Source organism: Ictidomys tridecemlineatus, chromosome 12 (genome assembly GCF_052094955.1).
Source record: "Ictidomys tridecemlineatus isolate mIctTri1 chromosome 12, mIctTri1.hap1, whole genome shotgun sequence".
NCBI classification, from domain to species: domain Eukaryota; kingdom Metazoa; phylum Chordata; class Mammalia; order Rodentia; family Sciuridae; genus Ictidomys; species Ictidomys tridecemlineatus.
This window is the reverse complement of record NC_135488.1, coordinates 61,467,433-61,493,683: the sequence shown is the minus strand read 5'-3', so window position 1 is coordinate 61,493,683 and position 26,251 is coordinate 61,467,433. Positions and strand designations below refer to the sequence as shown.

The window sequence follows — 26,251 nt, the reverse complement described above, 5'->3', positions numbered from 1 at the left end:
GCTTACCATTTTTAGCTAGAGTCTTTTGCCATAATCTTAGGCAGTATAAAAACTCTATCTATCTATCTACCTATCTACCTACCTACCTACCTACCTATCTATCTATTTACATTTGGGCCAGAGATGGAATTATGCAGTGAGTTTTGAGTAATAAAAGTGTATGTGTTGGAGCTGGGGTTGTGGCTCAGTGGTATAGCACTTGTCTAGCATGTGTGAGGCATTGTGTTCAATGATCCTCAGTGCCATATAAAAATAAATAAAATAAAGGTATTGTGTCCATCTACAACTAAAAAAAAAAAAGTTTCAAAAAAAGTGTATGTGTTGGGGGAGTAGTTTCTGATGCCTCCAAAACTCTCTACCATATCTTTCCCCAAGAAGATCTCAAACGTTATGTCTAAATGGCTCTGAGAGCAAATGGAGCCAAGAAAGGAAAAGATACATGGTACTCAGAATCAACATCCCAGATAAACAGGAATGTCTGAATATTGATTTGGGCAAGAGTTGAACCTCCCAAGAGGGTAACGAGCAGGAAACACAGGTAATAGGAAGAGTCTGAATGACAAGGCCTGGGTTGTCAGATTGCTCTGTACTTCACTGACTGAGAACTCTCTGCTGCTATCCTTTGGCAACTCCATCTTAACACCTACTGCTATGAGTACCAGAGGAAAGACCAACCAGGGCACTTACTTGGCCATGGAGATTGGTACTAGGAGGCAGCCTGGAAACTACAAAAGCCTTAATAAATCTTTGATGAGGAGGTACTGTGCTTTAGAGAAGAAATCAGAATTCTGTAAGTGGGCATGCACCCCACTCACAGTAAATTTGAAATTGTCACAGAGCTTACATCATCACCATCTTTTATCACTGGTCTTTGGCCAAAGATCACCAGAAACACAAAGTTGAATTTGTTTGTTGCAAGGGAGAATACATTGGGATCATGTTAGGTAATTTGAGGGGAAGGTTTAAAGAAACAGGGCTTAATTTTTTTCCCCAAAAGAGGCAGGGCTTTGCTCGGAAATGGATGCGGTCAAGGACAGAGGTAATTTTATGATTGAATATCTTAATGAATTTTACCTAGAAGAAGGGAAGAATATAGTGATGCCAGAGCTGTTAATTAGTAAAATGCTTAAATGAGACGAAAGAGAAAGATGTTTGGCATGTTTGTGATTTGCATAGCAACATCATTTTTGCCTGTGCTTAAAAGCAGTGGTCTTGCTTTTCGCCTCACTTCACCAAATGATGTTCGTGTTTATTATGATATGAAAATGATTTGTCCCCTTTGAAACTCATATTGGAGTTTAATCGCCACTGTGAGGTATTAAGAGAGTGGAAACAATCTAACTATGGTGTTTAGGGGAGGGGCTTTTAGGAGGTGACCAGAATTAGATAAGGTCATCAGGGTGGAGTCTCCATTATTGAATACAGGTGGCTTTATAAAGGGGGGGGGAGATAGAGAGATAGATAATGGGGAAGGGGTAGAGAGAGAATATACACACAACAGTGCCTCTTGCTATGTGATTCCCTGCACTGCCTCAGGACTCTGCTAACAAGGTCATCAATGGATACCGTCCTTTGGCTTTGGACCTCCAGAAATGTGAACCCAAATAAACCTCTTTATTTAAGACATACCCAGTGATATTTTGTTACTAGCAACAGAAAACAGATTAAGACTGTGTCTTTGGGGCTGGGGCTGGGGCTGGGGCTCAGCGGTAGAGCGCTCACCTGGCACGTGCGAAGCGCTGGGTTCGATCCTCAGCACCACATAGAAATAAAGATATTGTGTCCAACTACAACTAAAACCAAAACAAAACAAATAAACAAAAAACTGTCTTGTGAGCACGTTTGGGCTCAATAAAAGGATGCCAGGCCAGCTCCTACTAACACTGAATCTATTAGTGTTAGACCAGTTCCCAAATGCAATAAATTTCTCAATTCCATCCTATCCCCTTTTTAGTCAACGGGAGACAAAGTCAGGACACAGGTCATTAATCTTCAATTTTCATCATTGCTGAGTTTATACTGATTTGGTAATAATATTATCTAACAGTAGGTATTACTTTCCCTCCCCTCCCCCACCCCCTATTTCTACATTGGTTAGTTCCTTTAATTAGCACAATCATCCTATTATCCTCATTTTGTAGATACTTAGAGCTACACTGTAAGTGGTCATACCAGGATTCTAACTCCCATCTTCCGATGCCACCACTCTATTCTTTTCTTAACCCCTCTCCTCTCCACGTTAGGTTTCAAGCGCCCCCTATACAGCCTGTCACAATGGCACCAAACCTTTAAAAATCTATAATTTGCAAGTGTAGTTATCAGGGGTTTACCCTAGGGTCTAACCTCTCCTTGGTGCAAGGTCAAAAATCGAGGCTAAATTCTCTCTTTGTGGGTCCCTCCGCGCCCAATAGGAGCCCAGTCCGGGTTTATTGTGAGCTTACAGTACTATGAGCAAGGTCTCAGCTAGTGACGGGGCAAAGCGGTGTAGTCGCTTCTCGCGATTCCCCCCACCTGGGGCCTTCTCACCCGCCCTGCGGGGCGTCCTTAGCAACCCGCGCTCTCTCCCAGCCCCGCCCCGTGGGAGGCGGTGGCGGCATTTGCGCCTGCGCAAGGCCACAACCGCCAGCGAGCCCTCTTCCCCTCCCCTCCCCTCCCCCCCCCTCCTCCTCAGCCGCCCGGAGCGAGAAGCCAACATGGAGCCTGAAGATCTGCCGTGGCCTGGCGAGCTGGAGGAGGAGGAGGAGGCGGAGGTGGCGGCAGCGACCGCGGCGCAGACGGATAGGGCCCCGAACTCCGAAGAGACCGTGATGGGGAAGGTGGAGGAGGTGAAAGAGGTGGAAGAGGTGGAGGAGGAGGCGGGGCCGGGGCCGGAGCGGGAGCCCGAGCGGGAGCCCGAGTTGGACTCCGGCTTAAACTACCAGTACCAGCCACTGGAAAGTACGGACGACGAAGAAGATGAGGAGGCCAAGGCTTGGCTGCTGGCACGCCCCGGCGTGACTTTTCCCCCATTGCCACCGCCGAGGCCGCGCTACTCACAGAGCGAGAGTACCTCTTCTGAGGTGAGGCGGCCGCCGTGGGGTGTGGGGCGGCCGAAGGGTCGCGGGGCCCCAGGGCCCTGAGCGCGCTGCTCTGCGCGCGGCTTGTCGCGGGACCTGACAGCTAAAAAGCGCGCCTTCCAGGCTTGTGGGTGTATGCTCGCCTTCGGGTCCCCGACTCCAGCCCAGGTGTTGTCCTACTATTGCAGATCCCCTGTTCTTTCTCCTGTTTCCTCCCTCTGGTTGGGTCTCGGGTCTTTTCAACTAGGACAGATGTTCGGGGGAGCCAGTATTTCCCAGGTGGTATAGTTAAAAGCTTTAGAGAGCAGGTGGGGCTTTTTGTGCCCCGGGGAAGGGAAAAGGGCGGCGTAGGACTGGGGGGAGAGAGTGGCCGCACTGGGAATTACTTGCGAGGAGATAATTAGCAGATGAGTTTAATTGAAGAAATATTTAATTTCTTTAAATAAAGAAATAGAGTGAATGTGTTCTCTGCGTCATCTGGTGGTCTTGCCAGGCTTCCTGCAGACTGTGTTTTTTCCGGACCCCCATTTATATCAATAAATGTGCCCCCAGCTTTTGGGAGGGACTTAGAATGCAAGAGATTTGGGATACAGCCCCAAACACAGTGTAATTCAGAATAGATAAAGAGCTTTTTGTGGTTGGTCCGCAAAGATCATTTTGAAAGTAATCATACATATAATTTATTGCTTTACAAGAAGACCTGTGCTGTTCACCGGAACCACTAGCCACCTGTGGGTTTTGTATCTTAGTTAAGAATAAATAAAGTTACAGGGTTTGGAAGGCGTTGTTCAGTGGTGGAGTGCTTGCCTAACATGTATAAGTCTCTGGGTTTGATCCCAAGCACGAAATTGGGGGTGAGGGATAAAATTAGACATTCAGTGTCTCCATTGTTTTAATCACTTGTCAAGTGCTCTTTAGCCATGCTTGATTAGTGGTTAACACTGGACAGAGCAGAAATATATAGACCAGTTCCATCTCATAGACCAGTTCCATCATCACAGAGATGCTCTAGACTGGTGATCAGTAAAGAGCAGTTGTTGTTTCGCTTGGTAAACATTCCAGGGGGTATGTAACTCATTATGCAAATATTATTAAGAATTCACCATGCGGCACACATTGCTGGATGCTAAGGAAACCTTGATGAGCACATACATTTTTGGTCCCTACCTTCCTAGTGTTCGGAGGCTAGAGAGGGAGGCAGATAAAATTCAGATGATCACATAAAAGTAAAACCCATGTGATGCTAAAGTACTATGAAAGTAATTATTTTAGTATTTGTTAAGGTAACCTGGCCTTGTCAGTGAAGGTGGAGAAATTCCTTGAGAAGGTTATGATAAAACTGATATCAGAAGACAGACTAAGGTTAACTAGACAAAGCACAAGAAAGAGCCTTTTAGTTGAGGAAGAAGCATGAAGAGAGATAATGTTGGTTGGAGTAAGCCTGGCATTTTCAAGGAACTAAAGGCCAATGTGGTTTGAATACAGACTGCAAGGCTTTGTGTGCTGTGTCCGGGATTTAGGGGCTTTATGCTTGGAGATTTGGGAAATCAGTGAAAATGTTTTAAACAAAGGGGTGTATAATATTTGTGCTTCAGAAAGATCACTGTAGCAGAGTGAATTGCTGTGATAGCAGGGTGGCTTAGGGAACAGCAGTGATAAAAGGCACACTAATTAGGAGGCCACTGCAAAATTGCCATGCAAAGATAATGATATTTTGGAATAGGAAAGTATTGATATAGGGGAAAAGTGGACAGATTCAAGAGGTACTTTCAAAGCAAAATCTTCGCCCCTAATGGATTGGACAGGACATGTCCATGAGTTAGGTTATAGAGTAAATGCTGTGCTAATATTGAGATATGGCCAAGCTTATGGTGGGTTGGTGGCCATGGGGAAGGTAATGGAATTGGTTAGGTGACTGCTAAGATTATTAATTTAGTTTTGAAGATTAGAGGAGAGGTTCTGACTGGAGATTTTATATTGTAAGTCATCTACACTTAGACTATAATTGAAGCCATATTTTTTTAAATAAATGTTTTCTTTTAGTTGTAGATGGACAGAATACCTTTATTTTATATACTTGGTTTTCTTTTTTTTTTTAATGTGGTGCTGGGAATTGAACCCAGGGCCTTACGCATGGTAGGCAAGCGGTCTACCATTGAGCTATAACCCCAGTCCCTGAAGCCATACTTTTGAATGAAGTCTTTTGTTTTATGACCCCTTGTTTGAATAATGATGAATATTTAAATTTATACCTTCAGGACTTCAGTAGGAATTCTAAATGAACTCATTACAGACAGTGTAAGAAAATTATAACAGTGACTTATCTGTGTATTAGAAGAATCTTGCTTCTTAGAGACCAGTGTTTCCCCCAGGGGTTTTTTGTTTGTTTTTGTTTTTTAGAGAAATCAATTATTATTTCCTTAGAAAATATATGAAGATGTAGGTGGTCTTCTGTATTAAAGACAGTGTTAAGGGGATGTAATGAGTATTAAGCTAACTTTTCCTTTAGTTCACTGACATGAAAACTTATTGGCATAAGTTGGAAAGTGTTTAAAGGAATAAAGTTCAGTGTTCCTTGCTAGAAATTTATGAACTATGAATTTTTAAATTTTTATTTTGCAATGCCAAGGACCAGACTCAGGCCCTTGCTTATACTTAGGCAAGCACTCTGCTATTGAGCTATACTCTCAGTTCTGAAATTTTTTGAAGATATATTAGTTGTGTAGCATTTAGTGCAGTATAAAGTGTTCAGAGGATGAGATCAAATAATAGGAAACATTAATTTCACTTAATCTGTTCAAAGTAAATAATAAAATTCTAATACTTGATTTCCTCTTTTACACATCTCTCACTAGGTAGGAAGGGTGTTTTAGTGGTGGTTTAGTGGGCATTAATTAAGTTTCTAGTCCTGTTATTGAGACTGAGATAAGCCACGGAACTGTTTAAATCCAAAGCAAAATGTTACCAGTGTAAGTCTTTTTTAAGAGTTCAAGGAAGTGAGGGATTCAGAGCCTTTACTGTTTTTGTTTTCATGCTGGTCCCCTAAATACCTGAGCCAGGCTGGCGAACATAATTCATTGTGGACTGTGTCACTAGAATTTATTAGTTTTCAATTTTAACTGAGTTATAGACAGTGCTTGGTAATCTGTTTCCTCTGTCAGCCTCCAGCACTCTTCACTGTTATTCTCAAGCCCCCACTCCAGCAGATTACTATTTCACAGATGAGAGAGAGAATACAAGACTGAACCTTTTACCTTGTTGGTATTATGCCATTTTCATAAAAGGCCTAGGATGTTTTATTAGTCTGTGTCCTGAATTGGTTTAAATCTATGTGAATTTTCCCCTTAGTTTTGAAATTTTTTCACCAGTGAAACTATGCCTCTGGATTCCTCTCAGGGTTATAGTTTAGATGCACTTTCTTTTTCTTTCATTTTGGTACTTTGTGATTTTCTAGGAAGGATTTCTAATTAATGATAATGGAGTTATTAGTCTTCAATTTTAACTGAATACAGTGTTCTTTATTTTTCAATTTTATGTAGTTATTTTCATTTCTGATTTCTAATTTTGTTTTATTTTTCTCTTGATTTGAGTTGGTAGGGGTTTATTTTTCACCCAAGGAAGCAGCTCTTGAATTTAAGTTTAATGCTATTGCTTTTCATTTTTTAATATAATAATTTTATTTTCATATTTTACTTTTTCCTTATGTTTGCTTATATTTTTAAACCTATTATGTCAAGGGCTTAATTGTCTTACTTAAAAACATTTTAACAGCTTTATTGACATATAATTCACATACCACACAATTTAACATGATAATTCGGAGCTTTCAATATATTCATAGATAGGTTCCATTATTATCATAGTCAATTTTAGAACATTTTCCTCACTTCTGAAAGAAATATTGTACACTTTAGATAATATCCCCCATCTTTCATTCTCCTGAGCAACCATTATTCTATTTTCTGACTCTGTAGATTTGTGTCTTCTGTGTATTTCATATAAATGGAATCATACTGTTTGTTTTTTTGTGACTTACTTCTTTCACAGCATAATTGTTTTCAGGATTTAGCCGTGACATAGCATGTATTTTTTTCATTCCTTTTTATGCCTGAATAATGATATATTGTGTAAATAAATAATATTTTGTTTATCCATTCATTAGCTGATGAACATGATTTTTTTTCCCTCCCCATCTTTGTCTGTTAGAAATGCTGCTGCTGTCAATGTGTGTACAAGTTTTTGTGTGGACATGTGCTTTCATTTCTCTTGGGTATATATCTAGGAGTAGAATTGCTGGTACAGGTGGTAATTCTATATTTAACCTTTTAGAACCTAACAGATTGTCTTTCAAAGTGGCTACACCATTTTATTTTCCTACTAGCAGTGTACATGAATTTTAGTTTCTCCACACTCTCACTAGCACTTGTTATCTGGCTTACTGATTATAGCCATACTAGTATATGTGAAGTGGTACCTCATTGTAATTTTGATTTGTATTTCCCTGTGGCTAATGATGTTGAATATCTTTTCATATGCTTATTGGTCATTTGTATACCTGCTTGGTAAAAATATTTAGATCTTTTGTCCATTCTTTTAAAAAAAATTTATTTTTTATTCTTTTTAGTTAAAAGTGACAGTAGAATGTATTTTGACATATTATACATAATGGAATGTAACTCCCCCCCTCTTTTTTTTCTTTTTGAAAAAAAGAAACAAGGTTTATTGCTTTGCTAGCAAAGGAGAAACAGAGGGGACTCCTGTTCCAATGATTGTGATTCTGCCCATCAGCAGGAACAGGGGGCTATTAAAGAGGTGACACAAAGGCTACATTCTACATGTTCTCTGTCTGAAGTTGTAATTCACTTGTTAATTTGGGAGATAGTCATTTTTAAGATCTTCTGGTACCATCCCTAAAGTCTGTATTACTTGTTTCTATGGTGGGTGTGTACTCAGGGACAGATAACTCTGCCTAGGATGGGAAAGAAAGGTAATCCTGTTTTCCCTGAGATTAGGGAGGGAAAGAGATTAGGGAAGCTGGGAGAGAGGTAGAGAAAGGAACAAGTCCATTTACAAAATAAGTGGCAGTGGCAGAGTAGCAAGGGTTATGTTCAAAGGATAAAGTGGACTACTGTTACATTTCCTTACTGTCGATTTCTACATAACATTTCTATGGAAAAATAGGAGACAACAATTCCAAACTGCTTCCTGATGAAAGGGGGCTAAATTGGGGGAAGTAACCCAAAGTCCTTATTCTCTTATCAGGTGGGGTGTGGACAGTTAAGGGGATTCAGCATTAGAGCAGTCCTGAGTTCTACAGGGGCAGATGGTAGTGACGGGACAAGGCATACGCGGGGCAAGAATCATGCTAAGACAATAAAGACAGCAAAGCATTACTTTTTTGTAAATAATTAGCACAAAACAATCAATATTTCAGCCAGTCTCTGAAAACCATGAGTACAGTAACTCAGAATCTTATCCCTGAAAAATGGATCAAGTTCATCAAGGTAGGAGGTTAGGAAGATTTGTGAGTCTATGAAATCAGACTCAAATTAACTCAGGACAAATTTGTGACTCTTGTGATCATTATTATTAAGCACTCTCACACAAGGACCCTTCCTTTATAGCCTCCAGCTTTACTTTTGGTGGGGCTGATACAAGTGTACATCTTCCCATTTTTGTGATTGTACATGATATGGAGTTGTACTGGTCACGTGTTCATATATGAATGTAGGGAAACTTATCCGATACATTCTACTGTCTTTCCCATTCCCATCCCTTTTCCCCTCATTCCACCCTGTCCAGTCAGGTGGCCAAATTGCCCCCCCCTCCATGGTGAGTCAGCATCTGCATTTCAGAGAGAACATTCATTCAGCCTTTGTTTTTTTGGGATTGGCTTATTTTTTGCCCATTTTAAAATTGGGTTATTTGTCTATTATTGAATTTTAAGAATTGTTATATTTTCATATGTTTCCCTTGTCAGATATATAATATGCAGATTTTGATTTTTTTTTTAACTTTTTCTTATATAGAGTATCTCTCTTCTTAAAATTTTTTTTTTTTAGTTGTAGATGGACACAATATTTATTTTTATGTGGTGCTGAGGATTGAACCCAGTGCCTGACACTGACACGTGCAAGGCAAGCGCTCTACCACTGAACTACACACAATCTATTTTTTTTGAACTGGGGAGCGAATCCAGAGGTGCTTAACCACTGAGCTACATCCGCAGTCCTTTTTTTGATATTTTATTTAGAGACAGGGTCTCACTGAGTTACTTAGTGCCTTGCTAAATTGTTGAGGCTGCCTCAGCCTCTGAGCCACGGGGATTACAGGCATGTACCAGCATGCCCGGTCATATAGGGTCTCTTGAAGTATGAAAATTTTTATTTCTTAAGATGTCCAATGTATCTATTATTTTTTTTAAATATGCTTTTGGTGGCATCTAAGAATTTATTGTCAAATATGAGGTTACAAAGACCTATCCCTTTGTTTTTCCTTTTGAAAGAAATTTCTAGACATTTTTATTTTAAATCTCTTTTTCTCCCCTCCTCCAAAAGACTTGGATGGGTATAGTAACCATAAAAGGAAATAAAGACAAGAGTCAAATGATTTCCATGGTGACATTTAGAATAAACCAGAAATTTTATATGATGTTTCCTAACAGGACCTGCAGCAGCTACTAACATCCTTTTACAAGAGTTGAACAGGTCTGTTCATGCAGTGTATATGGATACCCCATTCTGGAACTAATATACAGGGACATCCCAGCATCTACCCCATTAGTACCCGGAAAAATACTCAAACACACCATTTGTTTTGTTTAAATCAAAAAGTCCTTTTCTATCCCATCCTCAGACCTTTCTCCCCATTTAAGATTGACTTTTATTCTATTTTAGTTAATAATTTTTTATAGTTCATAAAAATTAATTATATGCAACTGTTTTAATAAATGGAACACAAAAAGGGAGAATAAAGGACAAAAACAAATGGGAAGATAAAAGCCAGACCATATTTTGGCTTGGAGGAGGGCAGGGTATAAAGAAGACTAAAAAATAAATTGTTGCAGGGATATGGCTCCCTTTTGGGTGAAGAATTGGCAACCCCTCTGACCAAGAATAACATTTCTTTTCCATGGAGTTTCTGAAAAAAAAAAAAAATTCAGTAGTGCCACAATAGCACCACTTTGGGCATTCTAACAACCATCCCCTCCACAGAGTAGTGATACCAAGGTTCTGGGTCTACTAGTGAGGTACAGGTTCCTTTTCAAGGGAGCACCAGGGATGGAGAGTCAGACCAAGCTTCCTGGCCTAGTTAGGGAGCCAGAGTACAGCTGTGAGGGATAGGAGGAGTGCTTTGAGATTACTTCAGATTCTGATGAAGAGTGTCCTAAATTTCCTTACACTCAGTTTCTATGAGTAACTACATTTGCAGTTCAACTGCAACCAAATATGCATGTCTTCCTGCCATGGCTGGCTGGCTGGCTGCTCTTAGCCTGCAACTAAGGCCTTTCAGCATTGCAGAGTACAGGATAGTTCCTATTATCCTCTAAACCCAATAAAAAAGGAAGTGGAGTGAAGGCATATCACCAACTCAGCATACAAAAGTGCTTCCTGGGATGTAGTTGAAGGTATCAAGGAATGGGAGACTGGGTAGAGAGGACACAAAGGGAGACAGGAAGAAAATGGATAATACCTATTGGGAAAATAGGTTAAAATAGACTTGCAGGCCATTTGCAGGTCCTATTGGAGGATAGGACAGGGAAAGATGTTTTGATATAAACAAAACAAATGCACTTTGGTATTTTGATATTTTTTTGGATATTGAAGGGATGGATGCTGGGAAATCCCTGTAGATTAGTTCTAGGATGGGGTATCCATATATACTACATTTACAGGGCTGTTTGACTCTTGTAAAGGGACAGTAGTAGCTGCTGCAGGTCCTGTTAGGAAGCCTAACATATAATTCCTGCTTTTGACTCTTGAGTTTGTATGTACTGGGAAAGTCTAAAAGCAATTGAAAGGGCAAAGACAATAAGTAGTCTGGGTCTTTGCCAGAATGATTAGGGAATCAATATTTTAATTACAACTTATCACTTTATTTACACTGTGGTACCTGAGTTCCCATTGCCTGTTCCTATGTTCCAACTTCCATTTCTCTCCTCTGGAGATTGTTCATTGTCTTTTTAAGGCCTTCTGTCATTTTGTACTGAGTAAGAAGGCATCTGTGTCAAAACAATATATCATGTGAACTTGAAGATGTAGCCCAATTATTCTATAGCTGTCATTGTGTGTGTTTGTGTGTCTGGGGGTACCTTCTTTCTTTTTCCTTTTTTTTTTTTTTTTTTCCTGGTTCTGGGGATCAAGTCCAGGGCCTCTTACATGCTAGGCAATTGTTCTACCACTAACATACAACCTAAGCCCTCTTTTTCTTTTGTAAATGAAAAAGGTTTTACTCCCCTGCGTCAAATAGATCATTTTGTGCTACTGATAAACACTGCAGCAGTCAAAAGAAAGATGGCTATAAGAATGCAGTAGCACAAATTCAGTGTAGCACAAATGACAGCTGTATTGTGATTAGAGATAATCACTTATCCATTTCCCTCTTTCACAAACCCAAACAAGAGGATGCCAACAGGAAAAAATGCCTACCTAAAATCTCTCCCTAAGGATAGGCCTATTATTCTCTTAAATTAGAAAACAAATGCCAAGTCTCTGCCAGTGAAGAGGCTTACAGTGCCCCAACTGGTGTCAGGACTTCTGCAAATGAACACATGTACACATTCTTGCATTCATACTGTCAGACCTCCTTCTAGTGACCCTAGAGCTACATCTCAGTGTATAGTCCTCTTTCAAAAATTAAGGGAGAGGTAGTAGGGAAGGGAAGAATCTAACATCAGGAAAAAGTTCTTGTTCCAACTTCCTGCTGTAACCAGAGGGCTTTAGGCAGGCCATTCTTTTCTGAGTTCTGAGAAGGCTAGCACCACAGGGCACTTCTGGGCTGTATTCTGTTCTCTTATGCCTGTATCTGGGAACTCCAACCACCCTGAACTTCCCAGTTCTTCCTGAATATGCACTGGAGAAATGTGCAGCTATTGCCACCTCATTCCCAACCTCAATAAGGGGCTACACTATCAGCTCAAGTGGAAAGTAGGAAAGTAGGGAGTAGAAACCATGGAGATTAATTCTTCACCAAGCTTTTTTTCTCAGGAGGCTGGTGATGCTGTTCATGGCTCACATTTCAGATATTTCAGAATATTATATTCACTTTACTTAGGCACCGTCACTTCTAGTGTTCCCAGACTCCTTTAAGGGCTAGTTGTCATCTACTTATCTAGTCTTCCACACCAGCCACCCACACCCTTATCGCTGTGTTCCCAACACACTAAATACATTGAAAGGAACAGTAAGTTGTAGCAGGAGTTGTCATGAGATCACATTGGTTCATACCTTGCCTAAAGAAGGTTAGCATGGGAAGTCATAAAGTGAAGGTTATAAACATAGGATTCACCCACAACTTAGTAATCAATGACCGGTTCCTTAGAAGTGAGAGCTGTCTGTGACTTAAAAATACAACAACCAGAAAGGGATGCGTTCCCTCCATAGATTGCATTTCAATTAGCATCTCACAGTATTGGCAAAGGAGGGGATACCCTGTCAGCAGAGATGAAGGCAAAGTACTGAAGGCTGAGCCCTGTTCCTTCTCCCACTGTCTGTTGAGTCTCTGGCCAGGCTGCACCTCAGACAACCATCCATCCTTGTTCTTTCTCACTCTTTCCTATTTTGCTCTACACACTGCCACCCACACAGGCACCAAACACTCATAGCCTGTAGAGACTGTCACCTTTTTTGCAGGCTTCTCTTGCTGGTAATTGATATAAGATTTTTATAATGTTTACTTTTACATTTAGGCTTTGGATCTATTTTGAGTTAATTTTTTATATGGTGTTAAGAAAGAGTTCAACTTCATTCTTTTATATGAGATAACCCAGCATGATTTGTTGAGGAGACTATTTCTCCATTGAATGATCTTAGCACTGTTGTTGAAAATCCCTTGGCCATAGACATATGGATTTAATCTGGAATCTCAGTTCTATTCCATCTGTCTCTGTCCAACCTATTAGGTCTGGTTTGTTTAGAATGTTGTTCCCATCTTTTATTTCCTTTATAGTCCTCTGTCCAGATGTTTTATCCTTTTTAAATAACATAATATGCCTTTTTGGGAAGGAGTTTTATGTCTGTAAAAAAATGCAAAAAGTGCAGAATTAACTATTTTACCCCTTTCTTCCTCACCTATTCCCTTATTGTATTACTGCAGAATGTTTGTTACAGTTGGTAAACCAATATTAACATCCTTATTAATTAAAGCCCATTGTGTATATTAGGGTTCTCTCTTTGTTTAGTACATTTTGTGGTTTTGACAAATGAATAATGATATTTGTATTATACAGAGTAATACTATTAAAAATATCTTGCAGAATGGTTTAGTGCACTAGGAATCCCTTGTATTCTGCCTATTCACACCTCTCTCCCTTCCTCTCAAATGCTGGCAAACCTGATATTCTCACTAAAACTTTTTCCAGTTTTGTCTATGCAGTGTCATAGTTAGAACCATACAATATGTTGCCTTTTCAGAATGACTTTTCCCACTTGCCAATATGCGTTTATAATTCCTCCCTGTCTTTTCATGCTTTTATACCTCATTTCTTCCCCCTTGATTTCATTTTTTTATTGTGACAAATAAACATAACATAAAATTTACCTTAATCATTTTAAGTGGCTAAGTACCTTTAATTTTGTGTAATCATCACCACAGTTCATCTTCAGAACATTTTCATCTTCCTAAAGTATAATTCCAGCATCTTTACCATATTTGAGTGTAGTTCTGATGCCTGCTCAGTTTGCAACTGTAAGGTGTTTTTTTTCTTCTTTTTTTTTTCATAAAGCTTTGTAATTTTTTTGTTTAAACTTTTTTGTACTTTGATGGAACTGGAGTAAATAGGCTATTAGTTTGAGACTTAAACTCATTAGAAATTGGGTTACCTCTTCTAATGTTGAATTGTCCTGCATTGCTTGTGGTGCTTTTCATGCTGCTCACATTTCTTTCCAGCTCTGTGTGACTGTTGTGTTATTGTTTTTCTCCTATAGATTTGTATTGCTCTTGTATAGTTCTGAGATCTCTCCTTTGTGATGAGAGACAATGTTAACAGTTCCCAATATCAGCTAAACATCATCTATGAGTTAGTTTTTGTTATTAATACATTTATAGTTTTTATGTCTAGAGATGTTAGATTCAATTATTATTTAAAATATATTCATTAGTTTCATAAAAGACATTAAGTTTCTGATGGTGTATAGAGAACTGAGGGTCGGGCGTAGGATGTTATATTAAGGGGGAAAGATGTGAAGATATGGGGTTAATATATTTTAGCTACTCTGGAGGAGAACTCTAACGAAGTGGATTATTAGCAGGAGAATAGACAGGAGGTATTTTAGGGTAGTTAAGTATGTGGGAGGACAATAAGAAGCATAGAAACAAGCACCTATTTGCATTTAGTAAATTACATGTAGTAGAAATAGTAACCTTGGGAGGTTGAGAGAGGAAGAAAAGGAGGAAGAAAAGTAAAAAGAAAAGAAGGAGGAAAAAAAAGGGGGAAAAGAGAAAAGAATAAAAATAAAGAAAGGAAAGGAGAGAAGAAAAAGATAAGAAGAAAAAAGGAAAGAAGGGAAAAATTGCACTTTTAGAATTCTGTCTTCTTCTCTTCCAGTAGGTGGCGTTGTGCATCCTGAGGGTGTCCTCTATTCTGTACCATTGGTCTACCTGTCTCTTTTGGTGCCAATATCATGCTGTTTTTGTTACTATTGCTCTGTAGTATAGTTTTTGTTACTATTGTTCTGTAGTATAGTTTAAGGTCTGGTATAGTGATGCCACCTGCTTTATTCTTCCTGCTAAGGATTGATTTAGCTATTCTGGGTCTCTTATTTTTCCAGATGAATTTCATGATTGCTTTTTCTATTTCTATGAGGAATGCCATTGGGATTTTGATCAGAATCGCATTAGATTGTATAGTGCTTTTGGTAGTATGTTCATTTTGATAATATTAATTCTGCCTATCCAAGAGCAAGGTAGATCTTTCCATCTTGTAAGGTCTTCTTTGATTTCTTTCTTTAGGAATCTGTAGTTTTCATTGTATAGATCTTTTTCCTCTTTCATTGATTCCCAAGTATCTTATTATTTTTATTATTTTTTGTGGTTATTGTGAATGGAGTAGTTTTCCTCATTTCCTTCTCAGAGGCTTTGTTACTGATATACAGAAATGTCTGATTGATGGGTGATGGGTGTTGATTTTATATCCTGCTACTTTGCTGAATTTACTTACTAGTTCTAGAAGTTTTCTGGTGGAGCTTTTTGGGTCTTCTAGGTATAGAATCATATTGTCAGCAAATAGTGCCAATTTAAGTTCTTCTTTTCCTACACATGTCCTTTGATTTCTTTCATTTGTCTAATCGATTTGGCCAGTGTTTCAAGAACTATGTTGAATAGAAGTGGTGAAAGAGGGCATCCCTGTCATGTTCCAATTTTTAGAGGGAATGCCTTCAATTTTTCTTTGTTTAGAATGATGTTGGCCTGAGGCTTAAAATAGATAGCCGGTAATTTGAGTTCTCTCTCCTTCTCTTCATTAACGTTGCTAAAGGTCTGTTAATTTTATTTTTTTCAAAGAACCAACTTTAGTTTTGTCAATGTTTTTAATTGTTTCTTTTGTTTTGGTTTCATTGATTTCAGCTCTAATTTTAATTATTTCTTGCCTTCAACTGCTTTTGCTGCTGGTTTGTTGTTCTTTTTCTAGGGCTTTGAGATGTAGTATGAGGTCATTTATTTGTTGACTTTTTCTTCTTTTAAAGAATGAACTCCATGCAATGAATTTTCCTTTTAGTACTGCTTTCATAGTGTTGCAGAGATTTCAAAATGTTGTGCCTATGTTCTCATTTTCTTCTAGGAATTTTTTAATCTCCTCCTTGGTGTCTTCTGTGACTCATTGTTCATTCAGTAGGATATTGTTTAGTCTCCATGTGATGGAGAAATTTTTATTTTTTATTTTGTCATTGACTTCCAATTTCCTTCCATTGTGATCTGATAACATTGCATGGTAGCATTGCTACTTTTTTGTATTTGCTAAGAGTTGCTTTGTGGCATAGTATATGGTCTATTTTAGAGAAGGATCCATGTGTGGCTGAGAAGAAAGTGTATCCCTTTATGCAGGTTGAAATATTCTTTATATGTCAGTTAAGTCTAAGTTATTGATTGTGTTATTGAGTTGTATAGTTTCTTTATTCAACTTTTGTTTGGAATATATAACCAGTGGTGAGAAAGGTGTGTTAAAGTCACCCCAGATTATTGTGTTGTGGTCAATTTGACTCTTGATCTTGAGAAGAGTGTGTTTGATGAACATAGCTTCACCATTGTTTGGGGCATATATATTTATGATTGTTATGTCTTTTTGGTGTATGGTTCACTTGAGCAGTATGTACTGTCCATCTTTATCCCTTTTGATTAACCTTTGCTTGAAGTCTACCTTATTTGATACGAATGTGGAAACCCCTGCTTGCTTCCTCAGTCCATGTGAATGGTATGATTTTTCCCAACCCTTTCACCTTCAGTCTGTGTATGTCAGTTCTTATCAGATGAGTTTCCTGGATGCAACATACTGTTGGGTCTTTTTGTTTTTAATCCAATGTGCTAGCATATATCTTTTGACTGGTGAGTTTTCGCCATTAACATTTAGGGTTACTATTGAGACATGGTTTGTATTTCTAGCCATATTTGTTTATTTTTGTTATTTTACTTGAGTTGGTTTTCCTCTTTGATTAGTCTTTCCTTTACTGTACTTATTCCCTCTGCTGATTTTCATTGCTGTTTTTTGTTTCCTCTTCATGAAACATTTTTCCAAGGATGTTTTCTAGTGCCAGTTTTCTAGCTATAAATTCTTTTAACTTTTGTTTATCATGGAAGGTTTTCATTTCATCTTCAAATCTAAAGCTTAATTTTGCTGGATACAAGATTCTTGATTGGCACCCATTATCTTTCATAGCTTGATATATGTTGTTCCAAGATTTTCTAGTTCTCAGGGTCTGTGTTGAAAAATCTGCCGTTATCCTAATTGATTTTCCCTTATATATAATCTGATTCCTTTCTCTTGTGGCTTTTAAAATTTTCTCCTTATTCTGCATGTTGGGCATTTCATTATAATGTGCCTTGGCCTGGGTCTGTTGTGATTTTGTACATTCAGTGATCTGTAGGCTTCTTGAATTTGGATTTCCAATTCATTCTTCATGTTTGGAAAGTTTTCTGATATTATTTAATTGAATAGATTATTCATTCCTTTGGTTTGGACCTCTATGCTTTCCTTTATCCCAATAACTCTTAAATTGGTCTTTTTATGCTATCCCATATTTTTTGAATATTCTGCTCGTGGTTTCTTATCATTTTCGCTGTGTGGTCTATGTTCTTTTTAAGATGATTTATTTCATCTTTATTGTCTGATGTCCTATCTTCTAAGTGGTCTACTCTGTTGCTGATGCTTTCATTTGAGTTTTAAATCTATTTTATTATTTCTTCTCATTTCAAAGATTTCTGGTTTTTTTTTTTTTTGTATAATCTCTCTCTCTCTCTGTTGAGGTGATCTTTTGCTTCTTGGATTTGTTTATGTAGCTCACTGTTGAAGTGATCGACTGCCTGTATTTGTTCTCTTATGTCTTCTTTGAGATCCCAAAACATATTAACCATGTATATCCTGAAGTGTTTCTCTGTCCTTTTTTCTGCTGTATATTATAATTATTCTAATGATCTGTTTTGATTTATTTGTGGTATTTTCTTCCTTTGTCTTTTCGCGTTGCTCATGTGTCTTCCTTTCCTGCTCTGTGGATCTGGTGTGTTATCGTGTTTACCCTATAAATTTGTAGAGCTCTTGTAGAGTTCCAAGATCTCTCCTGTTCAAATGGTCATCGGATCTGATAGCCCTGCCCACCACAAAATGGCGAGGAAGGGTTTCCAAGATGGAGTCAATGTGCTTCCAGCACCAGGGTGTCTGGTGATGCGGTGGGAGTTGGGCGATGGACTTGTGCTGTGACTAGGTAGCAGCCAAGTGGTCTTCGTGAGAGCGGCACTCAGTCTGGAGTTCTGCAGAGGTGCTGATAGGTGTTTCTGCTAAGTCGCTTGTGAGCCATGCATGAGCTAGAACTGCAAGCTTTGGGTCTGGAGTCCGGAGACTTACTGGGGCCCAGAGGCTCTGATTTCTTTGCGGGTGGTCACAGTGCTGGTGATTTCTGCGAAAATCCACTGGCCCCTGGAGATCCAATCTGGGAACTGCCCCTACCTAATATGGCAAGAATGTTGATCCAAGATGATGGTGGTCTGCTTTCAGGACTGGGTTATCTGGTGAGGTTGGGGGAACCAGGCAATGGCGTTGTGTTGTGGGTAGGGAGCAGCTGAGTGACCTGTGTGGGAGCAGAGTGAAGTCTTGGAGGTCTGCAGATGTGTCCATAGGTGATTATGCTAAGGTGCTTGTTGAGTCTTACCTGAACTGGAGCTTTGGGTTTTGCCTCCTGCTCGAACCCTGAGGCCCAGAGCCCTTTGCGGGGTCACAGCCCTGGTAATTTCTGCAGAGAGTAGCTGTGTAGGGGTCCTATAACACTCTGAGAGATGCAGTATTCTGACTAGGTGAGATCTGGATCACAGAGGAACACAAAATGCTGCCTCCCTCTGGTCCTCCATCTTGAAATTCCCAAACTTTGATTTCTTAATATTCCATTGTGTGTGTGTGTGTGTGTGTGTGTGTGTGTGTGTGTGTGTACATTTTCTTTATCAATTCATCTGTTGAAGGGCACCTAGGTTCGTTCCATAGTCTGACTATTGTGAATTGAGCTGCTAAATTTTGTTGTGACTGCATCACCTCAGTGCTGATTTTAAGTCCTTTGGATGTATATTGAGGAGTGGGAAAACTGGGTCAAATGGTAGTTCCATTCCAAGTTTTCTAAGGAACCTCCACACTGCTTTCCATAGTGGTTGCACCAATTTGCAGTTCCAACAGTAATGTATGAATGAATCTTTCCCCCCACATCCTTGTCAATATTTATTTTTACTTGTATTCTTGATAATTGCCATTCTGACTGGAGTGAGGGTAAAATCTCAGTGTAATTTTAATTTGCATTTCTCTAATTGCTAGAGAGATTGAACATGTTTTCCTAAATTTGTTGATCATTCATATTTCTTCTTCTTTGAAGTGTCTTGTTAAGTTCCTTTGCCCATTTAATGAGTAGGTGATTGTTTTTTTAGGTGGTGTTTTTTGAATTCTTTATGTATCTTGGAGATTAATGCTCTATTTGAGGTGCAAGTAGTAAAGATTTTCTCCCATTCTGTAGGCTCTCTCTTCACACTTCACAAAGGATTATTTCCTTTGCTGTGAAGAAGCTTTTTAGTTTGATAACATCCCATTGATTGATTCTTGATTTTATCTCTTGGGCTTTAGGAGTCTTGTTGAGAAATTTGGTTCCTAAGCTAACATGATGGAGAGTTTGTCCTTCATTTTCTTCTAGTATATGCAAGGTTTCTGGTCTAATGCCTACATTCTTGATCCACTTTGAGTGAGTTTAATGCAGAGAGATAGATAGGGGTTGAATTTTATTGTACTACATATGAATTTCCAGTTTTTCTAGCACCATTTGTTGAAGAGACTCTCTTTTCTCCAATGTGTGTTATGGCATCTTTTGCTAGTATAAGGTAACTGTATTTATGTGAGTATGTCTCTGTGTCTTCTATTCTGTTCTGTTGGTCCTCATGTCTGTTTTTGTTACTATAGCTGTGTAGAATAATTTAAGGTCAGGTCTTGTAATGCCTCCTGCATCACTTTTCTTGCTGAGGATTCCTTTGGCTATTCTGGGCCTGTTATTTTTGCATATTAATTTGATGACTGCTTTTTTATTTCGATGAAGATCGTCATTGGAATTTTGATGGGAATTGCATTGAATCTGTATAGCACTTTTGATAGTATGGCCGTTTGACAATATTCTGCTTATCCAAGAACATGGGAGATAGTTCCATTTTCTTAGGTCTTCTTCAATTTCTTTCTTTACTGTTCTGTAGTTTTCATTGTAGAAGTCATTCACCTCTTTTGTTAGATTAATTCTCAAGTGTTTTTTTTTTTTTTTTTTTTTGAGGCTATGGTGAATGGGATCCTGTTCCTGGTTTCTCTTTCAGTTGATTTGCTTTGGTATATAGGAATACAGTTGATTTATGTGTGTTTATTTTGTGCCTTTCTACTTTGGTGAACTAATTTGTGAGTTCTACAGGTTTTCTGGTAGAGTTTTTTGTGTCTTCTAAATATATAAGAGCTCAAACTACCCCTATTGGCAATGAGGGGTAGTTTGAGCTCTTCTTTTCCTATTCATATCCCTTTAATTTCTTTTGTCTAATTGCTCTGTCTAGGATTTCAAGGACTATGTTGAATAGAAGTGGTGAAGGTTGGCATCTCTGTCTTGTTCCCATTTTTTAGAGGGAATGTTTTCAACTTTTCTCCATTTAGAATGATGTTGGCCTTGGCAATCCCCCCCAAAACAAATGCCAAATGTTTTCTCTAATATAAGGAGGCTGACTCATAGTGGGGTAGGGAGGGAGCGTATGGAGGAATGGATGAATTCTAGATAGGGAAGAGGGGTGGGAGGGAAAGGGAAGGGCAGGGGATTAGCAAGGATGGTGGAATGTGATAGATATCACTATCCAAAGTACATGTGCCAGGTTTCTGTTCTCGGGACTAAAAGCCTCAGGGGTCCCTCTAATTGAACTGGGCTAATTAGGCTGCGCAAAATAACTACACAAGATACACAAGTAGCTTTTTCTTTGGGGTTGCTGTGACGGCTCCTCTGACCTTAAGGGTCTGCAGGGAGAGAGAGAGAGCGCACGCACTCGCAAACACATGCACTGACCCCTTTTATTGAGGAGAAGCTATTCAAATGAGGCAAGGGGTCAGGTTTCAGGGGGCTGAGGCCAGCTTCATGATGTCTTCTGTCAGCAGGTTGACTGACATCTCGGCACAGTAAGAGAAGGGGACACACACAAGGCACTTCCATGGAAGATTCTATCCTAAACAGGGCAAGGGGTTATTATTACAAAGGAACAGGTGAGCGTACCTCCACCCATGGGGCTGTAGCAAGACACACCCATGCAGGAGGCACCATCCCTCTAACCCAAGAAGGGTGGAGAAAGCTCTGCCACATTTCTGTGACTGAGCACCTCAGCACCCAGCTGGGGAGTGTGACTCAGTCATGTGCAAGGTTGGTCTCCCATATACATGTATGAAGACACATATTGGGTGTCAATATACTTTATATACAAACAGAGATATGAAAAATTGTGGTATATATGAGTAATAAGAGTTGTAATGCAAAAAAAAAGTACATGTATAAAGACATGAAAAACAAAAGAATGATGTTGGCCTTGGGTTTATCGTATATAGCTTTTTTTAATGCTGAGAGCCTTAGTTTTTCTAGTGTTTTGAACATGAATGGATGCTGAATTTTGTGGAATACTTTCTGCATCTCAAGATAATCATTTGATTATTATTATTATTATTTTTTGGTCCTAGGGATTGAACTCAGGCACTTGACCACTGAGCCACTTCCTCAGCCCTCACTGAGTTGCTTATTGTATCGCTTTTGCTGAGGCTGGCTTGGAATTCATGATCCTCCTGCCTCAGCCTCCCAAGCTGCTGGGATTACAGGTGTATGCCACTGCACCCAGCTAATCATGTGCTTCTTGTCTTTAAGTCTTTTGATGTGATGAATTACATTTATTGATTTTTGTATGTTCAACCAACCTTGCATCCCTGGAATGAACTCCACTTGATCATGGTGTACTCTCTTTTTAATATGTTTTTGTGTGCGATTTGTCTCTATTTTGTTGAGAATTTTTGCATCTGTGTTCATGGATATTGGTCTAGTTTTCTTTCCTTGATGTGTCTTTGTCTGATTTTGGTATCAGGGTGATACTAGCTTCATGGAATGAATTTGGAAGGGTTCACTCCTTTTATATTTCATGGAATAATTTGAGGAGTATTGGTTTAAGTTTCTTTGAGGGTCTGGTAAAACTCTGCTGAGAATCCATTTGGGCCTGGGGCTTTTCTTTGAGGTAGGATTTTGATGGTGTCTTCAGTTTCCTTACTTTAAATTGATCTATTTAAATTTTCTGTGTTCTCTTGATTTAATTTGGGTAGGTCATATGTCTTTAGAAATTTGTCAATGGCTTTGTGATTTTTTTTATTTTATTGGAGTATAGATTTTGAAAATAGTTTCATTATCATCTGTATTTCAGTGTTATTCGTGGTGATATCTCCTTTTCCATCGTGTACTTTAGTAATTTGAATTTTCTCTCTTTTTCTTCACTAGTTTGGGAACAGTTTATCAATTTTTTTTTCAAAAAATCAACTTTTTTATTGTTTTTTTTTTTTGAATTTATTTTTGTTTCAATTTCATTAACTTTTGGCTCTGATTTGTTTCCTATCTTCTCCTTTTGGTGTTAATTCTTTTTCTAGGGTTTTGAGATGTAAAGTTATTATTATTTATTCAGTGACTTTCTATTCTTTTAATGAGTGAGCTTAATGCAAAGAACTTTCGTATTAGAACTGCCTTCATAGTGTCTCAGAGATTTTTTTATGTTGTATCACTATTCTCACTGACTTCTAAGTATTTTTTATTTCATCCTTCATTTCTTCAGTTATCTATTGGGTATTATTTAGTCTCCAAGTGGTAGAGTAGCTTCAGTTTTAAATTTTATTGTTGATTTCTAATTTCATTCCATTATGATGTGATAGAATGTAAGGTATTATTTCTAGTTTTTGTATTTGCTAAGAGTTGCTTTTTGACTTACTATAAAATGGTCTATTTTTGAGAAGGATCCACATGCTATTGAGAAGAAAGTGTATTCAGTCATTGATGTATTAAATATTCTATATATGTCTATTACATCTAAATTATTAATTGTATTTTTCATTTCTGTAACTTCTTTATTTTTTACTTCTTTATTTTTCCCTTTGGAGGGAGGTGTGTTGAAATCATCCAGAATTATTGTATTGTGATCTTTTGATTCTTGAGATTGTGAAAGGTTTGATGCACATAGATGCTCCATTGATATAAGGAGTGTGTTTATGTCTTATTGATGTATATTTCCCTTGAGCAGTATGAAATGTCCTTCTTTGTCCCTTCCGGTTAATTTTGACTTGAAGTCCACTATGGGGATAGAAACGCCTGGTTGTTTACAAGATCCATGTAAGTGATATGTTTTTCCCCATCCTTTCATCTTCAGTCTGTTCATGTCTTTATCTTTGAGGTGTGTATCTTGGAGATGCATATTGTTGGGTCTGTTTTTTTATTCCAGTCTGCCAGTCTGTGTGTTTTGAATGATGAATTTAGGCCATTTACATTCATTGTTATTGAGAAATGTATTTTGTTCCCTGGCATTTAGATTTATTTCTGGTTTTTAATTTGAATTAGTTTCTCTTTCGATTGACTATTCTTCTAGTACAATTCCCTGCTTTGCTGGTTTTCATTTTTATTTTTCATTTCGTTTTCGTGAAATATTTTGGTTGGTATGCTTCATAGAGCAGAGTTTCTATTTCTGAGTTCTTTTAACTTCAATTTTTTATAGGGTTTTATTTTATCATCATCTCTGCAGCTTAGTTTTTCAGGGTATAATGTTCTTGGTTTTACATCCATTTTCTTTCAGAGCTTGGTATGTATTATTATAATAATACCTCCTATCTTTAAGGGTCTGGGTTTGAAAAAATCAGATGCGATCCAAATTGGTTTCCCTTTAAATGTGACCTGTTGGGGCTGGGGATGTGGCTCAAGTGGTAGCGCGCTCGCCTGGCATGCGTGCGGCCCGGGTTCGATCCTCAGCACCACATACCAACAAAGATGTTGTGTCTGCCAAGAACTAAAAAAAAAAAAAAAAAAAAAAGAAGTGCTGTTGATTTCTGTATAAGGAAGGTGCTTCATATATTTAAAAAAAATAAAAATTAAAAAATAAATGTGACCTGTTGTTTTTTTCCTCTGAGAGCCTTTAGAATTCTATCCTTATTCTGTGTTAGTCATCTTCATAATAATGTGCTTTGGTGTAGGGTCTGTTGTAATTTTGAACATTTGGCATCCTGTATGCCTCCTGCATTTGATTTTTCATTTTATTCTTTAGGTTTGGGAAATTTCCTGATATTGTTTTGTTGAAAAATTTGTTCATTTCTTTTGTTTGTATCTCTGAGCCTTTATCTATCCCAATAAATCTTAAATTTGGTCTTTTTATGTTCTATAGTTCTTGGAAGTTCTCTTCATTGCCTCTTAACATCTTTTCTCCATGCTCAACTTTATTTTCAAGATTATATGTTTTATTTTCATTGCTTGAAACTGTGTTCCAAGTGGTCCATTCTGCTGGTGATATTTATCAATGAATTTTTTTTAATCAATGAATTTTTGATTTGGTTTATTGATTCCTTCATTTCAAAGATTTCTGATTGTTTTTTTTCCTCCTAGAAACTCCGTTTCTTTTTTTGAAGTGATCTTTGCTTCCAGTATTTTGTTTCTTACATCATCCTTTACCTCAGATTAATTTAAATATGATCATTCTAAAATTCTCTGACATTTCTTCCACTGTGGTGTCAGTGGATTCTGTTATCGAAATATTTTCTTTTATTAGAATTTGTTCCCTTGCTTTTTCATGTCATTTTATATTCTGTGGACTTATAGTATCCAATACCTCACAGTTTACAACAACCAATGCAAACAGTTTACAGAATTAAACCAAATAGCTCTTGATATGAAATCTACAGTGTTGATTGTCAGATCAACCAGAAATAATATGATCAGTTATTGTCTATAATGAAAACAGTAAGTTTCAAAATGGTTTATAATTTCACATAGTGAATAGGGATAAAACAGAAGTGATGTAGGATGTGATGAGTATGAGGGAGGAGGAGAGAAAATAGAAGTAAAAAATTGAAGAAAGGGCTGGGATTGTGGCTTAGTGGTAGAACGCTTGCCTAGCATGTGTGAGGCACTGGGTTTGATTCTTAGCACCTCATATAAATAAGTAGATAAAATAAAGAGCCATCAATAACTAATAAAAATATTTAAAAAATTATGGAAAGAATGAAAGAGAATAATAGATATTGGCTGTTAGGGGAGGAAAAGAGAAAGAGTTGAAGGAAATGATAAGTGTGAGAAAAAATGTATAAAATAAAAATTAAATAGTAAAAAAATAGAGAAGTAAAAGATTACAAGAATAAAATCAATATATTCTAATCAAACCTCTTAGTCTTCAAAATATTATTCTGTGAGAAATAACTACTTTCAAGAAAATGCTAGAAATGAGAAACAATAAAGATATATGAATATGTCTAAGTGTCCAGTTGAAGATAGAGTTCTTTAAGAGGAAAGAAGAAGAGATGGGGTGGTAGATAAGGGTCTGTAGATTCAAGAAGTAAATAGAGCAAATGCAGAGGAGACAATGTTTCTATGAGGTGGGAGAACAAAAAACAGAAGTAAAAGAATTAAAGACAGAGTGAGAAAGAGCAATAGAATTTGGCTGTTGGCAAGAACAAATAGAAACAAAGGAAAACAGTTGTGAAGGATACATTAGAAAATCAATCCAAAATATAGTAATTAAAAAATCTTAACCTACGAAAAAATATCTGCTTTCAAGAAAAGCTAAAAATGAAAAAGCAGACACAAAAATGTATTAGTTCAAATGCATAAATGTTTATCATGTATCAATCAGTATACACTCAAAAATAATACAATAGAACAAAAACAAAATAACAGAATATCAATGAGAGTATTTACCTACTGTCTGTGCCAAACTGCCCTTCTGTTTCTCAGCTTCCCTTCATAGCAGGATGGGATGAAGAGCTGTGGAAGATGCTTTTGTCTTTACTTCCAGGGTATTGTTGCCGCTGTGTTCTGTGAGATGAATTTCTGCAAGTGAAGCTCCCAGGGGTGGGGATAAGGTCTGGTAAGCCCCAGGTGTTTTATGGTGTAGGGATATTGTGTGGGGAGTTTTCAGGTATTAGTGAATCAACCACTTCTAGGACTGTACCCCCTCTACTTTCTCCAGGGCACCACTCCTGGGAAGAGGGAGTCAGTATTTTGCAGATTCTGATG

General features: G+C 38.0%; 1 protein-coding gene across 9 annotated transcripts in view; it reads left to right on the top strand.

Annotated features, from left to right (window-relative positions):
• Positions 1-2,656: 2,656 nt before the first annotated feature.
• Positions 2,657-26,251, top strand: part of Alms1 (ALMS1 centrosome and basal body associated protein) — a 189,806-nt gene continuing 166,211 nt past the window's right edge. For all 9 annotated transcript variants that reach the window (XR_013428866.1, XR_013428868.1, XR_013428867.1 and 6 more), the window contains exon 1: positions 2,657-3,059. Coding sequence is in view for 6 of the 9 variants with exons in the window: in XM_078029017.1 (XP_077885143.1) it covers positions 2,694-3,059 (366 nt within the window). In the remaining 3 variants the exon portion in view is untranslated. The remainder of the gene's footprint in view (positions 3,060-26,251) is intronic.